We start from the raw sequence: 22,947 nt of genomic DNA on the forward strand, positions 1-22,947 counted from the left end.
AACACCACTCCACAAAGGAGCAACCCCACAAACTACAAATTATATTTCTATCAATACAACTCAATTTAGTCTCTTGAAGGCAAACAACATCAATTTTCTAGCTGCGGAGAAGGGATCTAATGCGAAGACATTTATTCACGTCATTGATCCCCCTTACATTCCAAGAAAGGATTTTAGGCTTCATTAGAAGACCATGCCCCCCTCCCCTTCAACCTCTCCCTTCCCACACTTCCCTCCTTGTTATCGTAATTAATAGAACTTTTTAAATGTTTCAACTCCCTGTCTTGTTTCACTGCTGATTTCAGGGCTATATATCTCTCAACCTCTATCGCAATAAGAAGGGCCTTAAACTGGTCTTCAAACCCGGTACATGATATCCCACACACTCTTGAACTTCCTCCACCTTTTTTAACACCCAATCCGATGTTTAATCTAAAAGCTGGCGTAGGAAATATAGTACATAACGGGATGAGACTACCCATTTGATTAGCCAATACTGCCAATTCCAGTCTTTCACTTTCTTTATATCCAGGAAGCCTTCTAAGTTAAAGGGTTCTTTATATCCAGGAAAGGAGGCTCCCTTAGAAATGAGGCTTCACAAGTAGGACATGAACTGTCAAACTGGCTAGTATTTAGTTACATACAACAAAGAAACATGGATGGCAAGGTTCTGAACACAATGTGCAATTCAATATTGGAACATCTACATGGCCAATACAGGGTAAATTGGTATTGTCTGACCCGTTGATATATAAATTATTCCAAGAAACTATTATTATTTTTTAGAAGTAAAAATATTATATATATATATTTTTTTTTTATAAGTAGAAGTAAAAATATTATATATTTTTTGATAAAAATATTATATATATATCAAAATGAGTAACCAAGTACACTAAATGTATACAAGAGAACATCTTGCTCATAATACAAAACCCCCAATAACCCAAAAAGCCTGTGAAAAACAACCCAAAATACACCAAGCCCGACCCCAACCACTTACTTCCCGTAGAACTAAAACTCTACCCAAAAACCCCACTCCAACCCCTTGTTTCCCCGTTTCACAATGCCCTGCCTTTAGACTTCCCTCTAGATGAGCTACCACCCTTAGCGTCGTAGTTGATTCCCGAAAAAAGACGATGTGTAACTCCATGCTTTTCTTGAAACTTGATTTGGTTTCAAGCACGTGGCTTGTCTCGATCGTAGTAATTAGTTCTTTAAATTGGTCTTCACATCCTCCATGTGAATTTTTTTTTTTTGGATAAGTACATCCTCCATGTGAAATTCCCATGAATTGCTGAATCTCGTTAACTTTAGGCAGAATCCAATCTGCCATTGGAGGAAGAGAGACCAGGGGAGCCACAATGTCCCCAGACACAGTATCCACCTGCACCAATGCCAAATCCATATTCAAATCCGGTACATCCTCAGAAACTCCATTGGTTCTCTCCAATGGTATGACATCAAGTCCCTTTACCTCTGGTGACCCTTTATACACAACTTCAATGGGTCCCGTCACCAATGGTCTAACACCATTTTCCTTCAACTCCGACGAGGGAACCATATTCTCTTCGAGTACAGAAGTCAATTATGGCGAATGACATTCCATTGCAGATGTCTCTACGCCGATACCCGACGTAGAACCCACTTCAAATAACCCAGACTTTCTTTTGATCCGCCATACTCTTTTGGATCTGGGTATAGGAATAGGGTCAAATCCGATTTTCCATTTTCTTTTATCTGAGTTTAAAGGATTCGGGCCTATCTTAGTCTTGTTCCTTACAACCCTATTGCCTCCAACTAAAAGTAGGTCTATTTTCGTAGACAAAAAAGCTATCATTGCCTTCAATTCGACAAGTTGGGTTTCCATCTCCTTTAAGGAATTATGCATCACGACAAGCTGGTTTTGTGGCATGATATGCAAACCACTTCCATCAATCCCCTCACTATGAACCCCTAAAGCATGACCGGTCTTCAGAGCTGCCGCATATGATCGCCTCGCCACCGTGGATGTACTTGGATCTTTATGATTTACCTCCAAGTTAATGTTCTCTTTCTTTTGGTTTTCCTTCTTTGACCCATCAACAAAAAACATATCCGCAGCTCTGCGTAATTTCATAGCAAATTTCTCCCAACCCATACCTTCATACCCTTCGGGAATGACTACAACACTCTGCCGGCCTCCTCCACCATATTCTGTGACCATTAGAAACCTACCATGCTCGTTGGAACATCGTTGAGCCATGAATGTTCTGTTTCCTCCACGCAAGTGTTTTGTGAAATCCAAATTTCTCCCCGCCTGTAATACTGCTTCCATTGTAGCCATCAGTCATTCTATACCACTACGACCCATCACTACAAATCTCCAAACCCTTCTACTCCTATCCACAATTTTAAAGGAAGACCTCCATGTTTCTAGCAAAAGTTCGAAAGCCTTCGATTCCACCCAAAAGTGCACCATCTGACCCATATTAATTAAACCTACGACTTTAGTTGCAGGAGCATCCCAAGCTGCATGTCTTCACTGTCAAGAATGCACGAAAGAGGAACAAAAGCCCCTAACCTGAGTTAATGGAGAAAACAGAATCGTAGGAGGATGACCGATGTTGGAGGCCCACAATGTGGTCGCTGGAGTCCGTCAAAACAATCTGTCGAAAGCAATCCGTCGAAACAGCAGAAAAGCAGCAAACTCCCAGTCGCCGGAGAAGACCAATGTCGGAGGCCCCACAACTGAGTCACCTGGGTCTGTCGTTCAGGTCTGTGGCGGTGTCGAAGATGACGGTGACAATTTGACACTTCCGACAATGAAGAAAATCGAAGGAGCCAGTTTGTCGGCGAGGACCGATGCTAGACGGCCTATAGCGAGGACGCCGGGGCCCGTCGGCCTTGTCTGTGACGGCGGTGTGGTGTCACTCGCCGGTTGATGGGGGGTGGGGGGTGGCGGCGGGATAGGTGGGTTAGGTTTTTCTCTCGGCTCACTGTTCACTCATGGGTCTTGTACGGAGAGAAAAAATTTTCAAAAACTTGGCGACTGTATCCACAACCTTCAAAATTAAAATATATTAAGTTTCCATTTTCTGTGTCATTGTTTTTCTCTAGGAAGAAAATCTTAGTGTATTCCAAGAAACTATTATTAAAGGAAAAAGGAACCAGTTTGTGAGTGGAAAAATGAGCAGTCTCACTCCTTCAATTTGATATGATACAAGGCCTTTGTTTTCAACAAAAATCAGACACTTCATATCATAGGTGACTGTATCCCCCATGCAAGAAATAAAAAAAAGAACAATAAAGATGTGGATGGAAAAAAGAAAAACAAATATTTCAAGGGTACCGTCCAAAACCTTTCTCAGGAATGCCATCAACGACGAGGGAGGTATCCCGGGATTTGAAGCATTTGCTGGCGAGACGATTATGTGTTCAGATTTCATTGAATCTTGAGCATGCTTTAGGGCCTTCAATGTCTCATTTGTGGCAGATGAAACCTACAGCAACAACATTTAATGTGTAGGATATATAGGCAGCTGACTACAATGATGAACTTGGAATAAAAGAAATCATGGAACTTGTAAATACATATGCATCTAACATCTAATATGCAGCGGAAGAGGTAATACTGTCAGATTTTTTTGTTTTTGTTATAAGTGAACAATTCCATATCAGTACAAACTGACATAAAGTTTTTGTGTGACACAAATTATGAGCTCCTTAAATATACCCTAATCAAAATAAGGCAACAAAATTGACATGTAACCCAGATTGGTGGGCTCGGGGAAGCTTTCATACGTTTAGAGACAGAAAGAAAGCAATAAATTGTTAGGACTTAAAAGAGAAAAAATTTTGACAACTCTGATTATGAACTAATGTTAATGCAAGTCAAGTCAATGTCTTTCACAGTGGTCAGTGCCACTTAAAACGATTATCACTTTAAGTTGATCTTCAAATATAAGGACCAGAATCTAGGAGAAACCCCATCCCATTGACTTCTAAAAGTTTTCTCCTAATCAACATTAATAAAATAAAGGGAAAGTCAAGCTATTGCAAGTGTATTCAACTTTTCTTTTCTTTTTTTCTTTTTTGAAAAATTGCTGACCTACAAAAAGTATTTATTTTCCTTTCCTCCCCCCCCCCCAAAAAAAAAAAAAAGAAGAGAGAGAGAGAGAGAGAGAGCAGCCACTTGATGCAAAAATGCTGGAGTAGGACAAATATCCAGATCTCTCCATCCAGAACCCCACTCTAATGGGACCAAAAATGAGCCGTGGCCTTCTAAAGAGTGCAATATGATTTTATTGTTTTTAACCTTCACTGAAAAATTCTACCAATAATTCTCATTAAGTGGAAAGCTTCTAGTTCTGAATCCCTTCTTTCAATAATAAATTGTACCAAGTGTCGACAATCAGGATTGGTTCAGAATCAGAAAAACGAGGACACATCAGGTTTTGAGGCAAGGAAACCCAAAATGAGAAGTGCTCTTACCACAACACCAAACCTGTCTGTTCTCGTTGTTCTAACAGAGAGAAGTGAAAGATGAAGGGAAAGTATTTATACAGCATACCAATAGACATAGTAGCTAATGCATCCGAAAACAGATCAGAGGATTAGGGAAAACATGACAGGCTGATTTGAGTTATAACCGATTTCGCAGGACAGCGATATATGTTGATTAGATTCGAAGATGCAGTAAATGTAGTACTTGAAAGATATTTGATTGGCCGAGGTTCAGTCATAATCTTGTAGAATTGAGGGTTCAATCTTCAATAAAGGGTCTATTTTAATAAAATTCTTATTTACTGATAAAAAAAAAAAAAAATCTTCAATAAAGGGTCTGAAGATCTTATTAAAAGAATGTATTTAAACAATATCAATCTGAAACCTAAAAGCCCCACTTTATAAACAAACACAGACCCTAGCTCACACTCCCATCTTTTGTAATTAAACTGAAAATTCCAGCAATTCCAACAACTTCCAAAGTGCTATAACTAGAGAAAAGGGAAAGGTTTCAGTCTAATCTCCCATTGTGAAACAAAACCATTGGCGCGTTTCTTGTCATGGCCGCTTTATTTTAATTTAGAGCTAGAAAATTGGTGCCAAGACAACTTTCTGCGAGCTGAAATTGAGGAATAGACTTATATTCATCAACTAGAGGGATCATGGTTTAAGCAGAAAGTGGCACAAGCGGCATGCTACTTTCATGCTCAGATAGATTATTCTAGCAGTGACTATGACAACACAGGAAGCTTTCAGATGGTTCTTTGGCGTGCTTATGACTGGTAAGATACATAAATGAAACACAATAAGAAATTTGAGAAACCAAATGCAAGATGCTTGGGGGAAATTGCACAAATCATGTAGATGAATAGTCACTATCACATTAATCTCACATATAATTGAGAATGGGTTCTCACCTCTGCAGTATGAGTATAAAACCTTTTAACCCCTTGATTGAAGCCTTTCCCAACAGATCCAATTTCTATGGCCTGTCCAATATAGTCCAATGAGCCAAAAGTTAGCTTGATAAATTTATCTGTAGATTAGAACAAGTAATCCTGATAAGTAACAAGTCAGCCATTATCTTTTTTTACTTAAGACTACAATATCCATAGCAGGAAACTTCTTCCGTCTCCCACTCTTTTTGGGGTTCATTTTGTATTATTTATGTTTTTTTAAGCTGAATACATGAAAAGATCATTTAAGGGAAAAAAAGAAACCGAACACATAAGAGTTGTTCCATTTCTGATTTCCCTCTTCTTTTACAAATTAAACATGTTTGGTTATGTTTATGGTTTTAAATAGTAAAGTTAAGCAGTGTTTGTGTTTTTAGTGTTTCCAGAAACCAGACATACGGATTGTATTTGTTCTGTTCAAGTCCAGTAGAAAATTATTATCTCTCACTCTATAGAGTGTTCTTTATAGGCCGAAAATCTTTCTTTGGTTTTTGGTTTTTGTTTTTTGTTTTCTGGGTGGGGTGAGAGAGAGAGAGAGAGCATATGGAGGTCTGATTAGTTCTAAGAACAGATGACCAAGGGAGAAATAAAACAGGATGCAGCTAGAGTTGGGGAGGAAAGATGAGGTGTTATGTGACTAGCGTATTCCTTTCACCTTTTCCAAGGCAGGAGCAACAATGCATTTATGTTTTCCTTCAACTTAATGATGACCACCATAGAATCATCTTAAGAAGCTAGAATTTTAAGTTTCTTCCCATGCCTTGATAAGTGAAAATTTCATTAAATAACACCTGAGGGGGAAAAAAAGAAGGGGAGCCATTTCCAATTAGACAAAATAGATCCCCCAAGCACAAATACTGGTTCCAATACTAAAATGTGTAAAAGATATGAAAGAGCAAAAGAAGATGCAACAGATGAGGCTAAACCATACAGAGGCATCACAAGAAAACAAGCTTAATATTACACACACTCGCATGGCGATTTCTTTCCCTTTGTTTCCTTTGAAGCCTGAGTATTCGAACAGTGAGTTATCTAAGTTTTCTGTTTTTCGTTTCCGATGGACAAGAAAAACTGCGGACAAAGTGTTTGCCTACAAATATTAGAAAACAATTTTTTGTTCCAAAAGATCAAATAGTTGGAGAACCTCAGGAAGTAGGTTTATCTTTTCTGAATATTATCGTGGGTTTTTATGATATCTACACAGGTTTTTATAAATAGAAGATGTTGAAAACAGAAGCAGCATCGAGAAGATAAGGACTAGAGAACAAGAAAAACTCTTTCTTGAATCTATTAGAAGAGCACCAAAAGAAGAGGGGGGAAAAGGTCTATTAGAACCCTACTACAATTAGTCTTAACCCTTTTTTAAGTAAGTCAAAATTATTAAATTAAGCCACAAAGAGGCACAACCAAGCTTTTTTTTTATAAGTAGACACAACCAAGTATATAAGAAGTATAGAGGTGAAAGCACCCAATTAGAGAAAATATAAAGAACAAAAATTTTCCTAGCCCTTAACTTAATCCTTGTAATACCCCGAATTAAGTATAGGACGGTAGTGAATGGGATTCCACATTACTTTGGAGGGAGAAATTGTTGGTATTTATAAAGATTCCAAGGGACTCCAATTGTGACCTTGAGATGATCTATCCAATAATTATCTTTCACCTTTTGTTGAGCTTATTCTTCCCAACTTATTAGGAATAGTAGCCAATTTAGCCATGATATTTTTCCTCTTCCACAATGCTTTAATTAAACTAAATGAAACAAATAAGCACATCAAAGTATATAAATACACCACTTTATCATTCAACAATAGTCAATATGTGAGGGAGGGAAAATTATGCTTGTAAACAAGAAGGTTGGAGTAAAACAATTATGTGAGATATAGAAAAGAACTCCCATATTACATTCTAAGACCTCGACTTTACCAAGAGAAGAATAATACCATCTCAATTAATGAGTTATTTAGGCCACTAACAGCATCAGACTGCAGATCAAGTTCGTATAGAAATCTCCTGCTACCAAGGTAACCCCAGGACTCTCCAGTGAAAAATATAAAAACAAGCTGAATCAGAATTAAGCAACTGTCAGCAAACAAAGCACTTTTTGAGGCATGCCAGCAGTAAAACAAATCAGAGACAAGTATACTGAAGATATAAGAAAACATATATAAATATAAAAGAATGGAACTGACTAGTTTGATACAATGAAAATTAGGGAGAAAAAGCATGCTTAACAAAATCGATCTAGCAGAAAAAACCTCTTAAATAGTAGAGTCTGGTCTTTGATCTATTTTTTTATGTAAGAAAGCCTAACAGACTTGACCTAAGAACATTTACTTTTAATTCTTGCCCTCCCACCACCCCAAAAAAAATATACAATAAACTTAAAAAAATGGAATGTTTTTAAATTCCTGCAGATCCTTTGGGCCATGAGAATAGACCACTGAAATTTGATCCAAAAAGGCTACAATCAACCATGATTCTGATGGGAAAAGAACTCTTCGGCTAAGGCCTGGTTTGCTTTCAAGACTAAAACTCAAAACTTTGAAAACCTCCTATCTCATCATTATAACTTTTCCAAATCTCCAAACAAAATAAAATAAACAAATCAACTTTTTCAAATCCCAAAACAAAAATAATATTAAAAAATATATTCTAACAATATTTTATTCAACTTTTTAACTTTAATCGCAACTTATTTCATCTCCTCTCCAAAAACAAATGAGGCCTAAGCTAAAGAGGTGAGAGATACTAGAGTAGGCTTCCAAGCTGAGAAATACTCAGAAAATCACAAAAGACAAGGTCTAAAAATGAAAAGAACAAATGGTCCATTTATCAACAAAAGGTTCTAGTAAAAAGAAGCTCAGCACAAAAAGAAAATAGAAGTACTATGAAGGCATTCTTATTTCCACCGCACCTGTTTAGTTAGGTCATCCAGACCATCAACATGTGAAAGTGCATCAATTGCTGCCAGCAGTGAGATCAGTCCCTAAAAGTGATCCAAACACAGTTAGTTATAAGCACTTAACTAGGGCATGCTAAGCAAGCAACACTCTATATAAGTCTCAAACTTGGGACATGCACCAAAAGTAATGAACGCACCGATAAAGGGGAGTCTGCACCAAGGCTTTTGTCACGGAAAAATGAAGCAGAATCCATTGATGCCATGGTCAGTATTATAGGCTTGGATTGATCAGAGGAAGAAACATTAATTGGAGGAAGGGATGACCAAACACTGCCCTTCACAAAAGAGAAACAAAAAATTACAATTTAAGGCAAAACAGAAAGATTAAAGAGGATACATATAAAAATCCACTTCACTTGTTGTTCCCTTTTTTATTTTCAAGTTTTTTATAACACAATTTTATCAAAAAGAGCGGAGTGGTGCAACCCAAGTACATAGTGTATAAAAGAGAAAGTTGTGATACCTCATATGATAATGATAAGAGTAGATGGTGTATGAGATGCCACATTGCTTGGGAATGAACTCTTTATATTGTTACAATGGGGCTCCAATTGTATCATTAACTAGTCATTTTGGAGTATAGGTCATGTGGTTTAGGTCTTCAATTGAGGCGTTACAAATGGTATTGAAGTCTATCCCAACCAGAAATGCAGGACTTGAGCCGTGTCACCTACGATGGATTGGCCCGATAAGGACGTCGAAAATTTAAGGGGGGGGAAGGGGGGAGATTGTGATACCCCATATGATAAGGATAGAGATCCCACATTGCTTGGGAATGAACTTTTTATAAGGCTCCAATGGGGCTCCAATTGTATCATTGACTAGTTATTTTGTAGTACAGGTCATGTGATTTAGGTCTTCAACTGGGGCGTTACAAAAGCACCCAACAAAGAAGTAGAGGGAGAAACAAAAGACAAAATCAAGAGATTTCACTGTCAAGTGTTGTTGGAGAGGAGCCATGAATCTGCCACAGATGCTTCCTTATCACAAGAAAGTCTAAAGAACTCTTGGGAAAAAAGCTCTCAATGGCTGATTACCACACCAAACATTATGCCAATATCTTTTATTTTTATAAGTCACATTATGCCAAAATCCTATCTTTCAGGAGCTATTCTCGAAGTTCGAAAAAAGCCTCAATGCTACCTTCATTGCAAGGGCAATGAAGATCAAGGACTTCCACTCAATTAGTCTGGTTGGTTTATGTAAGATTTTCTCTGAAGTCCTTGCTAATTGTATAAAACTAGTGCCAGAAAAACAAAATGCATTCATGAAGGGGGAGACAAAACATAGACCTAGTTCTCATCGCCAACGAGTCCTTGATGATGGGAATTAAGGTACACTATCAAAATTCCAGACAGGTCTTAAATTCGTTTCCTCTTAACCATATGAAGAACAAGTGTTTGGATATGTTGGGAAGCATGAACACTCCTTATGGATGAGCTGCGAGGGTTTGATGTTCTCACGGAACAAACTTTCTTTTTGATGATTAAGATAAATTTTTATTGATAGAAAAAGATGGTGTTACCCTATACACAGGAAGTATACATTAATCCAGTTAACAAACAAAAGGAAAAAGAAAGAAATGTATCTGAAATTGAGAAGGTCTGAGGTTTCAAGTGGTTTGGAGAGAGAATTATTCTCCGGGAGGAGGTGAGTTGGAGATAGAAACTAAAGTGTAATACCCGGAATCAAGTATAGGAAGGTGGTGAATGGAATCACACATTACTTAGGAGGGAGAAGTTCTTACCCATTATAATGATTTCAAAGAGTTCCGATTGTAACATTTTTTTATAGGTTTTTTCCCAATAAAAATCAGTTCGAATTGTAACATTAACTAGTCCTTTGGAGTATAACCCATATGCGGCTTGAGCTTTAATTGTATTGTTACATAAAGATTGGAAGAAAAAAATACAAGATTTTCCATCTAGTGGCTAATATGAACCATTTGAACTGTAGAAACAATATGGTCGAAACCACATATACTCTCTTCTTTTTTTTCAGTAAACAAGTGCACGGGGTCTGTCTGGAGAAGGCGCCTCTCGAGCGCAGAAGCCCCATCATCGTCGAGTGGGGCCCTGCCACCACCGCCGACGAAGGGTCAGGGGGCTCCGTCGAAGGCTGCAGGACCACCGACTAGGGCTGGGCAACAAGAGTGTGCACCTGCAGTGCTTCGTGGAGCAGCAGCTTCTAGTACGTGTCGGGATACCAGTGCTTTTCAAATGCTGGCGACTGCACAGAACAGTTCGTGCAAGGTGGTTGAGTGTCGATTGTCACAACTTCGTCGCCTAAACTGCCAGCGACCACACTGTCAGTAGGGCTCCCAAAATGCATTCTACCCATGGAAGAGATGATGGTGATGGGTGGAAATGCTAAGAACACACGAGAGGTCCAAGAGGACTTCATCCCATCAAAAAATACAAGGGTATTTGACAGAGTTGGTCCCTAGGGTTCCATCGACATTACAACAATTTCTAGTGATAGATCTTAGATGGTATTCACTCTAGACTTAGATTCAGACTCGAATTTACAATTGGCCATTTGTGACAGTGAGTGCTTTGTTGGGGTGGGTGTTTCATTAACCCCTCTATGCACACTCCCTCCCAGCCCTAACCCAGGGAGGTGTACTTCGGAGTGAGTGTTTCAGAAGGTGGAGGAGATACAAGCTTGTATCGGGGTCTCTTGTGTAGGCTATGAAGAACAGTTTAGGGCCCTTCTTGTAGCAATTGAAGATGGTCGTTTGAAGTCAACCACAAAGCGAGACAGGGAACTTAAAAGACTCACTTGCTCTATTAATTATGACGCGAAGGAAGGGAGTGGTGGAAGGGATAGATTGAAGGGGGAGGGGCACTCTGTCTCGCATGATGATCGCAATAAACGCCTTCGTATAAAATCGTTATTGCGGATATGGAAGGTTGACGTAGTGTGTTTTCAAGAAACTAAGACGCGGGTCATTAATAGAAGAATTGTTCGTAGCTTATGGGGTGTTCGTATGTGGGCTGGTCTTACTTGGCCTCTTCGGGAGCCTCAAGTGGTGTATTGTTGATGTGGAATAAAAGAATAGTAGAGGTGGTGGAGGAGCGCGTTGGAGAATTCTCGGTCGCTACGTTTTTTAAAAATATTGCAAACGGGTAGGAATGGGCATTTGTAGGCACTTATGGGCCAAACGTGGGTAGAAATAGGATAAGGCTATGAGAGGAGTTGGCAGGTTTATATTCCTTATGGGAAGTGCCGTGGTGTATGGGTGAGGATTTTAATATTACTTGTTTTCCCAAAGAGCGAGCAGGGAACTATCGTAATTTTGTGGCTATGGAGGAGTTCTCTAAGTTCATTTTTTATTTGGACCTCATGGATCTTCCCCCTGTTAGGGGTGAGTTCACTTGGTCAAATTGCCGGGGTTGGTCGAGATTGGATAGATTCCTCGTCTCTCCCTTGTGGGAGGCCCATTATCCGGAGTTATGTCAAAAGCGGCTGCCCTGAGTTAGCTCAGATCACTTTCCTATTTTGCTATATTGTGAAAGTATTCATGGGGGTCACCAGTACTTCAAGTTTGAGAATATGTGGCTAGCAATATGGTTTTGTAGAGATGGTGCGTGATTAGTGGTCTTCATATCAATTTACAGGCACTCTCAGTTTCATTCTTGCAAGTAAGCTTAAGATTTTGAAGCAAGACCTAAAGAAGTGGAACTTGGAATTTTTGGTCACATCAACAACCAGAAGACTACCTTTTTGAAGGAACTGCAGGAGTTAGAGGGAAGGGAATTGATGGGAGACACCTTGAGGAGGTATTATTGAGGAAGAGTACGGTTGTGTGACTAATCTGGAGAGGGTACTATTGTCGGAGACTTCATGGAGACAAAAAAATCCAGGGCCCTTTGGCTGAAAGAAGGTGATAAATGTACGAAGTTCTTCCATAAAGTGGCTAATTCACATCGGCTCAGCAATGCTATCAAAACACTTCACTTAGGTACTCAAGTGCTCTCTTCCCCCTCTGAATTAGAAAATCATATTGTGCAGTATTATGAGAACCTCCTTATGGAACCGGCTTGTTGGAGGCCGAAGCTTAATAATTTGTTATTTGAAGCAATTGATTCGCAGAGTGCGAGCTATTTGGAGAGACCTTTTGATGAAGATGAGATGTATAAGGTCATTACCGGTATGGCCAAGGACAAAGCATCAGGTCCAGATGGTTTTTCGATGGGATTCTTTCAAACACGTTGGGACATTGTGAAATGTGATATTATGCAGGTTTTCTATGAATTTCACTCTTTTAAAAAGTTTGAAAAATGTCTCAATGCGACGTTCATTGCTCTTATTCCAATGAAACATGGGGCTACGATAATTGAGGATTTCCGTCCTAGAAGTCTGGTTAGTGGAGTAACAAGATCATCTCGAAGGTTCTTGCTAATCGACTAAGCCCAATGTTGGAACAAATTATCTCCAAGCCACAAAACGCATTTGTTCGTGGGAGACAAATCCTTGACTCAGTTCTTATTGCAAATGAGTATTTGGATCATAGACTGCAAGAGGGAGTTCAAGGCATCATTTGCAAACTTGACATGGAAAAGGCCTATGATCATGTGAATTGGGAATTTCTTTTATACTTGCTAGGGAGTGTGTGGTTTAGGTGATAGGTGGATCTCATGGATTCAGCGTTGTGTCTCCACTACTCGTTTCTCGATTCTAGTTAACAGCACCCCTGCTGGTTTTTTTTACAGTTTCAATGGCTTGAGGCAAGGAGATCATTTATCTCCCCTCTTTTGTTTGTTATAGTTATGGAGACACTTGGCCGGATGGTGAAGGCCACTGTTGGAGGAGGTTTCCTATCCGGATTCCAGGTGGGTAATGGCACTAGTGGCTCTATTGTCATCTCACATCTCTTATTTGCAGATGATACCCTACTCTTTTGCGGAGCGGACCATAGCCAGATCCAAACTCTACATGCATTATTATTATGCTTTGAAGCAGTGTCGGGGTTCAAGGTAAACCTTGGTAAGTTCGAGATGGTTGCGGTGGGCGTGATGCCCAATATCAACAGCTTAGCGAGCCTACTGGATTGTAAGGTGTCTTCATTGTCTATGAAATATTTGAGCCTTCCGTTGGGAGCAATGTTTAAGGCTAGAGCTATTTGGGATGGGGTTGTGGAGAAGGTAGAGAAAAGGCTGGCTAGTTGGAAACGGGTGTACTTATCGAAAGGGGGTCGACTCACTAGCTATTTGGGATGGAGTTGTGGAGAAGATAGAGAAAATGATGGCTGGTTGGAAACGGGTGTACTTATCAAAGGGGGTAGACTCACTCTTATAAAGAGTGTTTTAACTAATCTCTCCACCTATTTTTTATCTTTGTTTCTTATGCCTGAAGGGGAAGCGAATAGGATCAAACTCTTTCAAGCGTTTTTATCGGGGGGGTTTGGGGGAGGAAAAGAAATTCCATATTGTTAAATGGAACACAATATGTTCCCCAATTTCGAATGGGGGCTTGGGAGTGCAACTTGAGAACCTTCAAAAAAGCTTTATTGGGGAAATGCTTATGGAGATACCACTTGGAGGGGGAGTCGTTGTGGAAGGAAATTATTGACTCTAGACACGGAAGGCTTTTTTTTGGGGTTATGGTGTGGGCTTATGGAAATTCTAAAGGGGGGGATGGCCATGTTTTGAAAAACATTTCCGTTTTGTGGCCGGAGAGGGTACTAGAATCAGGTTTTGGCGGGATGTGTGGTGCAGAGATTGCGCTCTTGATAGTGCCTTTCCAGCTCTATATCGTATTACAACTAACAGGGATGCTTCAATGGCGAATGTGTGGGTATTTTCCCATGGCTCTCACCAGTGGAATATCTTTTTTAATAGGGATCTACACGATTGGGAATTACCCACCGTTGCAGATTTTTTCAGATTAATATACTCCATGGAACATCTTATGGCATAGGGGGATAGAATGCAGTGGAGAGGTCCAATGATAGCAAGAAATATACAGTCAGGGCGTACAAAATTGACATCACAAGCTAGCGTTCCCTTCCCTTGGAAGAATATTTGGAGGTCTCGTGTGCCTTCTAAAGTAGTTTTCTTTGTATGGACTGCTGCCCTTGGGAAGATTTTGACCATGGACAACTTGAGGAAAAGGGGGTGCGTTGTGATGGATTGGTGTTATATGTGTAAAAAGAATGGAGAATCAGTGGATCACCTCTTATTGCATTGTGAAGTGACAAGGGTATTGTGGGATGAGACCTTTAGAAGGGTGGACGTTGCTTGGGTAATGCCATCGAGGGTGGTGGATTTGTTGGGCTGTTGGAAGAAGATTCAAGGATGTCCTCAAGTGGCGATAGTGTAGAAGATGATTCCGTTGTGCATCATGTGGTGTATTTGGTCGGAAAGGAATAAGCATTGTTTTGAAGATAAGGAGCGTACAATGGTAGAACTTCAAAAAAATTTTGTACACACTTTAATGCTTTGGTTTTCAACTATTGTACTAAATGGGAACAATGTTCATGATTTCTTGTCTTCAATCTTCCGTTCATAGAATGTATCTAGGTGTTCTTTTGTATACTTCCTGTGTATACACGGGCTATACCTATTTCATTAATATCAATAAAATTTATCTCTTACTTATAAAAAAAAAGTATTAGTGTGCGCTTTCTTCTATTAATTTAGAGCATGGAGCATATTCTGCAGTCCTACAACGTTTATACTCTAAACTGCTTAGCTGGAGGCCAAACTTTAGGCCCAGTTTGGATGATGAAATAGTCTCATCTCATCCATTTCATCTATTCTCATTTCATCTCATATCAACATCCAAATACCACTCAAACACACATACTTTTCAATTTCAATCTTAATTTTTTCATCTAATCATTACCTAATCATTACAGTTTTCCCAAACTTCCAAACAAAACACAAAAAATAATTCACCTTTTTCAAATCTTAAAACTAATATTAAAAAATTATATTCTAACAATATTTTAACTTTATAATATTTTTATTCAACTTTTTCTTTCTCATTTTCCAAAACCCCATAAAACATCTTAACTCAAACCATTTCACTACTATTCACAAACTCTTTCACTACTATTCACGGATTTCTCATCTCATCTCAATATCCAAACGAGGCATTAATGGCATTAATTTCGATTCTAATGGTGTATAGGAAGCTATGTAGCTAGAACGAAGGCCTTTTAGGAGGGCAAGGTATAGGAGCTTGTGAGAGCCTTGAATGGTGATAATGCCCAAGCAAGTTCCATGCTCAAGGAAAGTTCAAGAGCCTCAATCGTACGTTTATCCCCCTTATCCCCAAAGCATTAGGGGATCGGATATTAAGTATTTTCATCCTATCAGTTTAGTGGGTAGTGTTTATAAAATCATCTCCAAACGTCTTGCTAATAGACTAAAACGGTGTTAGAAACTAGGACACAATACTTTCATCAAGGGGCATACTTCTCTCTAGGATCTCTGCGCTTTGAATAAGGACTTATCCGGGAAAAAAAAGTCCGAAGACTTACTTGGAATCCAAAGTGTTTCCTCCTTCCACATCAACATTTCAATATATGGCATACTAATCAATCAATATTCACTTAGTGTGTCCTTTCTTTTTTTGAAAGAAAAAAAGGCCAGACAAAATCTGTTTTTACTAAAGAATCTCCACATTCTACGAGTATCCTTTTGTTAATAACATGGGATTTTTCATATTTTTATAACATTTATTTTAAAACATCCCGGTGTGCTTTTGTGGAAGGTAAAAGGAATTGACATGCTTGAATAGAAACCATATATAACCACCGCGATATTCAAACCATATATAATCACCACAATAGTTACACCATTAAAAACCTTAAAATCTACAGACCAACATGCCCATTAATTGAGTAGTGAAATAGTAATATCAGAACGAACAATTCCAGAAGAACTCACCTGTATCCACCTAATGGAAGACAAGTCTCCTCTTTTAGACAAGTTTCTGAATCATGAGTTCCAGCTTTCGTTGTCTAATCCAAGACAAGTGTATTAAAATTCAATAACAAGTCAATCACAACAAGCTTGCAACCTGCCTTTCTAATTATTAAATGTCACTAATTAAGATCATATTAAAGAATAAGAATCAGATACCTGCATCACTAGATTAAACTCAGCCACGTCAGCAATATAAGCCTTCTTGTTCTTCTCGTTCTTGTTAGCTGCCTGTATGAACAAATGACAGCATATAACATAAATATTCAGATTGGCACTATAATCTGATCCGGCCAACAAAAAAACCAACAACGATCCATGAAATTTCAATGGCTCGATCATTTCTCTCACTATGTACATAAAATAAACTAAATATCAGCACTTATTCTGTCAGACTCCAAACTTTTAGGGCATCTTACTGATAACAAATATCAGTAAAAGTTTTCATGTCGAGCAGCCATAACTGACTAAACAATTCACAAATTCACAAATGTCCCAAATCTGCATGCAGTGGTATCAAGACAATAACACCTACCTGAGAAACTTTTTCTCACTTCTCATAACAAACAGAACAATCACCATAGAAGGCTATCAAGTGTGTGAACTACTGATAGACCACATTGGAAAATTCAAGCAGTACATACCTCCTGCAGGGTCAAAGTGCTACTCTCAGAGAGTAAGAATACAGGAAAATCATAAGCATTCCACATTATACCAGATCCCTGCAAATCCAAAATGACGAAGCTTCAGGTTGTCAAACAGAATGTGAAAAAGGGTGTCCTATATCTTAAGCTATACCAACTTTCAGTTCAGTCAATAGTTTTGCATACAGCAAAATGAAAATAGCTAAAAACCAATTGGATGCTTATTTTGATTAGTTTAGGGATTAAAAAATTCGTATTGATTATCCACCACCAAACTATGCTACACATCCCCACCATGCAGTGACAAAACAACTTGAGCTTTTAAGTTGGTTCTGATTACTGTCACTACCTATTACTAAAATCATTCAGATTTTTATCCCACAATAGGTGGCTCATTGCATAGCAGAATAAATGACCAAACATCAACAAACATTCCAAAAGTTTAAGAAATCCATAAGACTACAAATTCGTAGCATACAATTGGGTTCCACTCATAGCTGGTATTTTGGTAAGGAGCAAATTCAGCCAGTGGAAACTTTCCAGCAGGAGAGAATCCTACAAGTGAAAGAAAATGTGAATTTCAGCAGCAAGAAAAGAATTTTCCTGCATCCACCTAGCTTTGAGAATTTTTCTTACAAGTGGGAAAAGAATTCTCAAAGCAAGGAGGATAAAAAATAAAAGCATTTACCTTTTGACTTATTTTGAAATTCATTTTCCGATTCCACAATGACACCAGCAATATTACCAGCAAAGCTTGAATCATGCCATATTCTGAAACATAAACAGATGTCTAAAGAGTAATGGTAGATGTAGCTCTGGGATGTGCAAGCCTCGCACAGTCTCTTTATAAAAAGTGGGGCCCATCATGAAAGAGTGAGTTTTTCATTTTGTTCCCGAGATGTGACTCACTTTTTTTAAAGGGACTGCGTGGGTCTTGCACACTATAGGACTGTATAAATAATTTTCCTTACATTTTCAATGAATAATATTTGAAATCACAAACATTATCCTAATCAAACAATAAAAAGATGCAAGAAATACATTCCAAACGATGCATGATGTACTCAATTAGCTTGTAATAAGATTTCCAAGTGTTTTCTAAATGCAATAGAAGGCTAGTAACTATTTTATTGAACCTCTATTTTATTGAACTTCCGTGTCCAGAACAAAATGAATGCATGTGGAGCCATAAAAATCTTATTGACTTCATTGATTACCATAGATGTGTAATACCCCATATGATAAGAGGGTAAGGTAAGTGGTATATGGGATCCTACATTGCTTGGGAATGAGAAGTTCTTGCTCTTTATAATGGTTCCAATGGGGCTCCAATTGTATTATTGACTAGTCCTTTTGGAGTATAGGTCATGTGGTTTGGGTCTTCTATTGGAGTATTACAAATGGTATCAGAGCTTATCCCAGCCAGAAATGTGGGACTTGAGCCGTGCTACTTACGATGGACTGGCCCGACGAGGACTTTGGGAATTTAAGGGAGGGAAGATTATGATATCCTATATGATAAGAGGATAAGGTAGGTGGTGTATGGGTTTCCACATTGCTTTGGAATGAGAAGTTATTACTCTTTATAATGGTTCTAATGGAGCTCCAATTGTATCATTGATCAGTCCATTTGGAGTACAGGCCAAGTCGTTTGAGCCTTCCATTGGGGCATTTCAAGATGACTCCACATCACCACCTTCCACCACCACCTGTTCTCCTCTGCTCCACCACCACAACCTTTGTCCCAACCCCTTAATGTTCCACTCGTCCCACCATCTTAGCCACCACAACCACAACTGCTCCATATTTTTTGTGGTTTTCTGGCTTTAAGATATTACTTTTTTAGTGTGGCCCAACATTAGAAAATTATTTTCAAGGTCTAAAAAAAATAGACAATTTATTTTCCTCAAGAATATTTTCAATAAAAAAAAATACAAGTTAATAAATACAGGAATGCAACTTCATATAGTAAAATACATGATGTATAGATATCCACTAAGCTATTAGTTCACAAGTAGATTCAAACTCTTCATAATCAACCCCCTCCCCCCCACCCAAAAAAAAAAAAAAAAAAACAAGGAGACAGATGAAAAACAAAAGTTGTCCATTATCACCATATACTCATTTATCTATGTATATATGTGATACCCCATATGATATGGATAAGAGGGTAGGTGGTGTATGGGATCTCACATTGTTTGGGAATGAGAAGTTCTTACTCTTTATAAGGTTCTAATGAGACTCCAATTGTATCATTGACTAGTCCTTTTGGATTATAGGCCATGTGGTTTGGGCTTTTCATTGAGCTGTTACAAATAGTATCAGAGCCTATCTCAACCATAAATGTGGGACTTGATCCGTGCCACCTATAATGGACAGGCCCGACGAGGACGTTGGACATTTAAGGGGGGTAGATTGTGATACCCTATATAATATGGATAAGAGGGTAGGTGGTGTATGGGATCTCACATTGCTTGGGAATGAGAAGTTCTTACTCTTTATAAGGTTCTAATGAGACTCTAATTGTATCATTAACTAGTCTTTTTAGAGTATAGGCCATGTGGTTTGGACTTTTTATTGGGGCGTTACAATATACTTACACATTTTACAAATTAAAATATGAATGACTAGGTTTCTTATCAGAAGTAGGCAAACAAATTATGTACATATAGTAAAATACATGATCTATAGATATCCACTAAGTTATTAGTTCACAAGTAGATTCAAACTCTTCATAACACCCCCCCCCCAAAAAAAAAAAAAAAAAGAGGAAGAAGACAGATGAAAAACAAAAGTTGTCCATTATCACCACATACTCCTTTATCTATGTATATACTTACACATTTTACAAATTAAAATATGAATGACTAGGTTTCTTATCAGAAGTAGGCAAACAAATTATGTACATCTCCAAATTTAAACAAAATTTAAGGGGGAAAAAACTAAATTGTAAGACCACTCTCATTGGATTAGCTAAAGTTAAAGGACATTTTTTATGAATGTAAGAGAAATTTGACTTTTAGCTATTCCATTCACATAAATCTCCACATTGGAATAGCTATTTTTTCATTATATAATAATAAAATAATATAAGATAAATTTGATTTTAATTATTCACATCAAATCTCCACATTAAATTATATATTTATTTATTATATAGTAATAAATAACTAATAATTTCAAAAATATTTAATTTTTTTAATTATTAATTTATTTTATTTTATCATATTTTACTATTCTACCTATTATATATTAATTAATAATCATATTCTTATTAAATCAATGTATCACTAACTCAAATTAATATATCAATTTCAAAAATATTTTAATTTTTTTAATTATGAAATTATTTTATTTTATCATATTTTACTATTCATAATATTATATATTAATTAGTAATCATATTCTAATTAAATTATGGATTAAAAATATAAACTAGAAAGACATTGATGGAGACCTCGAGAGAGAGAAACAAATGATATAAAATGGATTTAATGAATAAACAGTGTCTTTCAAATTTGGAAATAACTTTAGAAGTTACTGTAGCTATATTCCAAATATTTAGAATATAGCTATTCCAATGTGATACATTTTATGGTTCAATAGCTAAATTCTCATTGAATTTAACTTTTAGCTAATCCAATGAGAGTGCTCTAAGGGATCAACCATGAAACAATATGAACTATGAGTGGAGTCAAAATCTCCTTTGTCTTGATAATGTTACAGTAGTAATGACTTACAAAGAAGGACAAAAGAGAGAGATTGTCAAAGAGAAGAATCTTGGAGTGGTTGGAGTTAGGGAATCACAAGACTGAAAAAACAACTGAGAAGGGTTGTCACTTATGTCCAGTTGGAGATGCCTTTACAGTAATCCACATATTGTAGCAGTCTGAGAGGTTGTTCCTATTTTCATTCTATAGTGCATATGGAAGGAACTGAACGACCGGAACTTTGAAGATAGGAAACGCTTGCTAGAGGAGATTAAATTACTCTTTATAATACGTCATTCCTATGGGCTAAATCTATTGATTTCAATGGGTTAAATTTTCATAATTGTCTTCTATTTATTTTTTTGTCTCAATTAGGTGTTTCCTCTAGTACACTTCCTATGGGGATATGCCTATAGTTCTATTAGTATGAATAAAATCTTTTACCTAGAGAGAGAGAGAGAGAGAGAGAGAGGTTCAAAGAGGGGAAAAAAAAGACTTCCCTGGCAATTTATATTCCTTGTCCTATAGAGTAAGTGTCCCTGATACAAGGCGCCCCCCAAAGCTGCTTTCTTCGTGTGGACAGCATCATTGGGCAAGATACTCACTACCGACAATTTGAGGAAACAGGGGGTTATCATAGTAGATTGGTGTTGTATGTGTAGGGGAGGGGAAGAGTTGGTAGATCATCTTTTATTGCATTGTGAGACAGCAAGGGCTTTATGGAATGAGGTGCTTAGTAGAGTAGAGTTGGCTTGGGTTATGCCGGAGAATGTGGTGGCAGCGTTGGCCAGCTAGCCAAACATTGGAGGTATGCATCAGATTAAAGTGGTCTGGAAGATGATTCCAATGTGAATCATGTGGTGCTTGTGGCAGGAATGTAATGCGCGGACGTTTGAAGACAAGGAGAGATCGTTAGAGGAATTGTTAGCATTATTTTATAGCACTCTTTGTGCTTGGGACATTGCTGTTGATTTCAATGGCATGGCCCTTCATGATTTTCTTGTCTCTCTTGTGCCCTCTTAGCCAAGGCTTCCTAATGAATATATTGGGCTAGGCCTATTCTTTGAGCAATAAAGTTTTTTTTACTGATCAAAAAAAAATAAAAAAAGCAAGTCTCCCTTTTTATCTTTGTAGATAGTGGACGCCAGAGTGAGAATCCCATTTCTACAACAGTATAGAGGACAAATGTAAAGTTCCCTAAAGACTTAGTTATTTTTTTTAGGTGTTCTAGAGGTAGTTTTTGCTCTGTACCTGCCCACCAGGATAGATTTTCTTTCAAGAGAATTCTTTTAGAATTCATTTAAAGCGTCGGAGGTGTAATTAGTAAAGGATACACACTGTTGGATACATACTAATTTTTTTAGCAAAAGTTCATCTCTAACTCATAACAACATATTTCATCATACTTCTTTTTTGATAAGTAAGAAAATTTATTAATCCACATAATTATGCATAGCTCAAGTACACATGAAGTATACAACATATTTCATCATACTTGTGACTTACTAGAGAGACAAAAACAGTTAAAGCACGCATCTGGAAAAAGATATATAAGGAAGAAAAAGAAGGATAAATCACTCCTCCATTAAAGAACAACGAAAGGAACAGAGCAAATAAATAACGTGCCTGGATAAGAAACTTTGAAGTTCATCCGATGACACCAAAACTGCAGATGACTGAGACAGCGCTATAGTATTTTTGTACCTTACAATCGGAGCCACAACCATTTCCCGTCCAGGATCTAAAGATAAATTAGAAAGAAAAGAATCGACCAAATCTCAAATACATGATTATTTTGATTTCATGAAATACACTATGGAGAAATCATTTAGAAGAACTTACTTGAACAACCAATAACCCCAGAAAGATTGAGTAGCCGTACACAAGGATATCCATCAATGAACTTGTACATTGACTTTTGGAGATCAGGAACTGACTCCATAGAGTTCAACTGTCCTGAAGTATCGAAGTTAAGATTAACATTTCAAGAAGATACGAATAAAGAATATCAACTGGATGGGGAGAGAGAGAGAGAGAGAGAGAGAGGTGAGCACGGTATAGTGAAAAAAGGAAGAAGTATTATGGGTAGGTAGAGAGACACATATAAAAGCTAATCGTGTATAGATTGGTTTGGCCTTCCTGCAGTTTTCAAATGCAAGGCAGTACCTGTTAATCTAAACCTGCATACACCATTTTATCTAAAGAAAAACAATTCAAATGCATACAGGAGGGTAAAGTCAAAACTCTACCAAG

The 22,947-nt window shown here is 37.7% G+C and overlaps 1 protein-coding gene across 1 annotated transcript in view; it reads right to left on the reverse strand.

Annotated features, from left to right (window-relative positions):
* The window catches only part of LOC108988011 (nicastrin), a 30,018-nt gene that overhangs the window by 6,668 nt on the left and 403 nt on the right, over positions 1 to 22,947 (reverse strand). Inside the window, exons 2-13 of the mRNA XM_018961092.2 lie at positions 22,537 to 22,650; positions 22,321 to 22,435; positions 17,673 to 17,755; positions 17,463 to 17,539; positions 16,985 to 17,062; positions 16,500 to 16,571; positions 16,305 to 16,378; positions 8,544 to 8,676; positions 8,359 to 8,430; positions 7,385 to 7,504; positions 5,403 to 5,474; positions 3,342 to 3,482 (exon numbers count right to left, since the gene is read on the reverse strand). Of these exons, the coding sequence (XP_018816637.1) occupies positions 3,342 to 3,482; positions 5,403 to 5,474; positions 7,385 to 7,504; positions 8,359 to 8,430; positions 8,544 to 8,676; positions 16,305 to 16,378; positions 16,500 to 16,571; positions 16,985 to 17,062; positions 17,463 to 17,539; positions 17,673 to 17,755; positions 22,321 to 22,435; positions 22,537 to 22,650 (1,151 nt within the window). The remainder of the gene's footprint in view (positions 1 to 3,341; positions 3,483 to 5,402; positions 5,475 to 7,384; positions 7,505 to 8,358; positions 8,431 to 8,543; positions 8,677 to 16,304; positions 16,379 to 16,499; positions 16,572 to 16,984; positions 17,063 to 17,462; positions 17,540 to 17,672; positions 17,756 to 22,320; positions 22,436 to 22,536; positions 22,651 to 22,947) is intronic.

This window comes from Juglans regia, chromosome 1 (assembly GCF_001411555.2).
Source record: "Juglans regia cultivar Chandler chromosome 1, Walnut 2.0, whole genome shotgun sequence".
Classification (NCBI taxonomy): domain Eukaryota; kingdom Viridiplantae; phylum Streptophyta; class Magnoliopsida; order Fagales; family Juglandaceae; genus Juglans; species Juglans regia.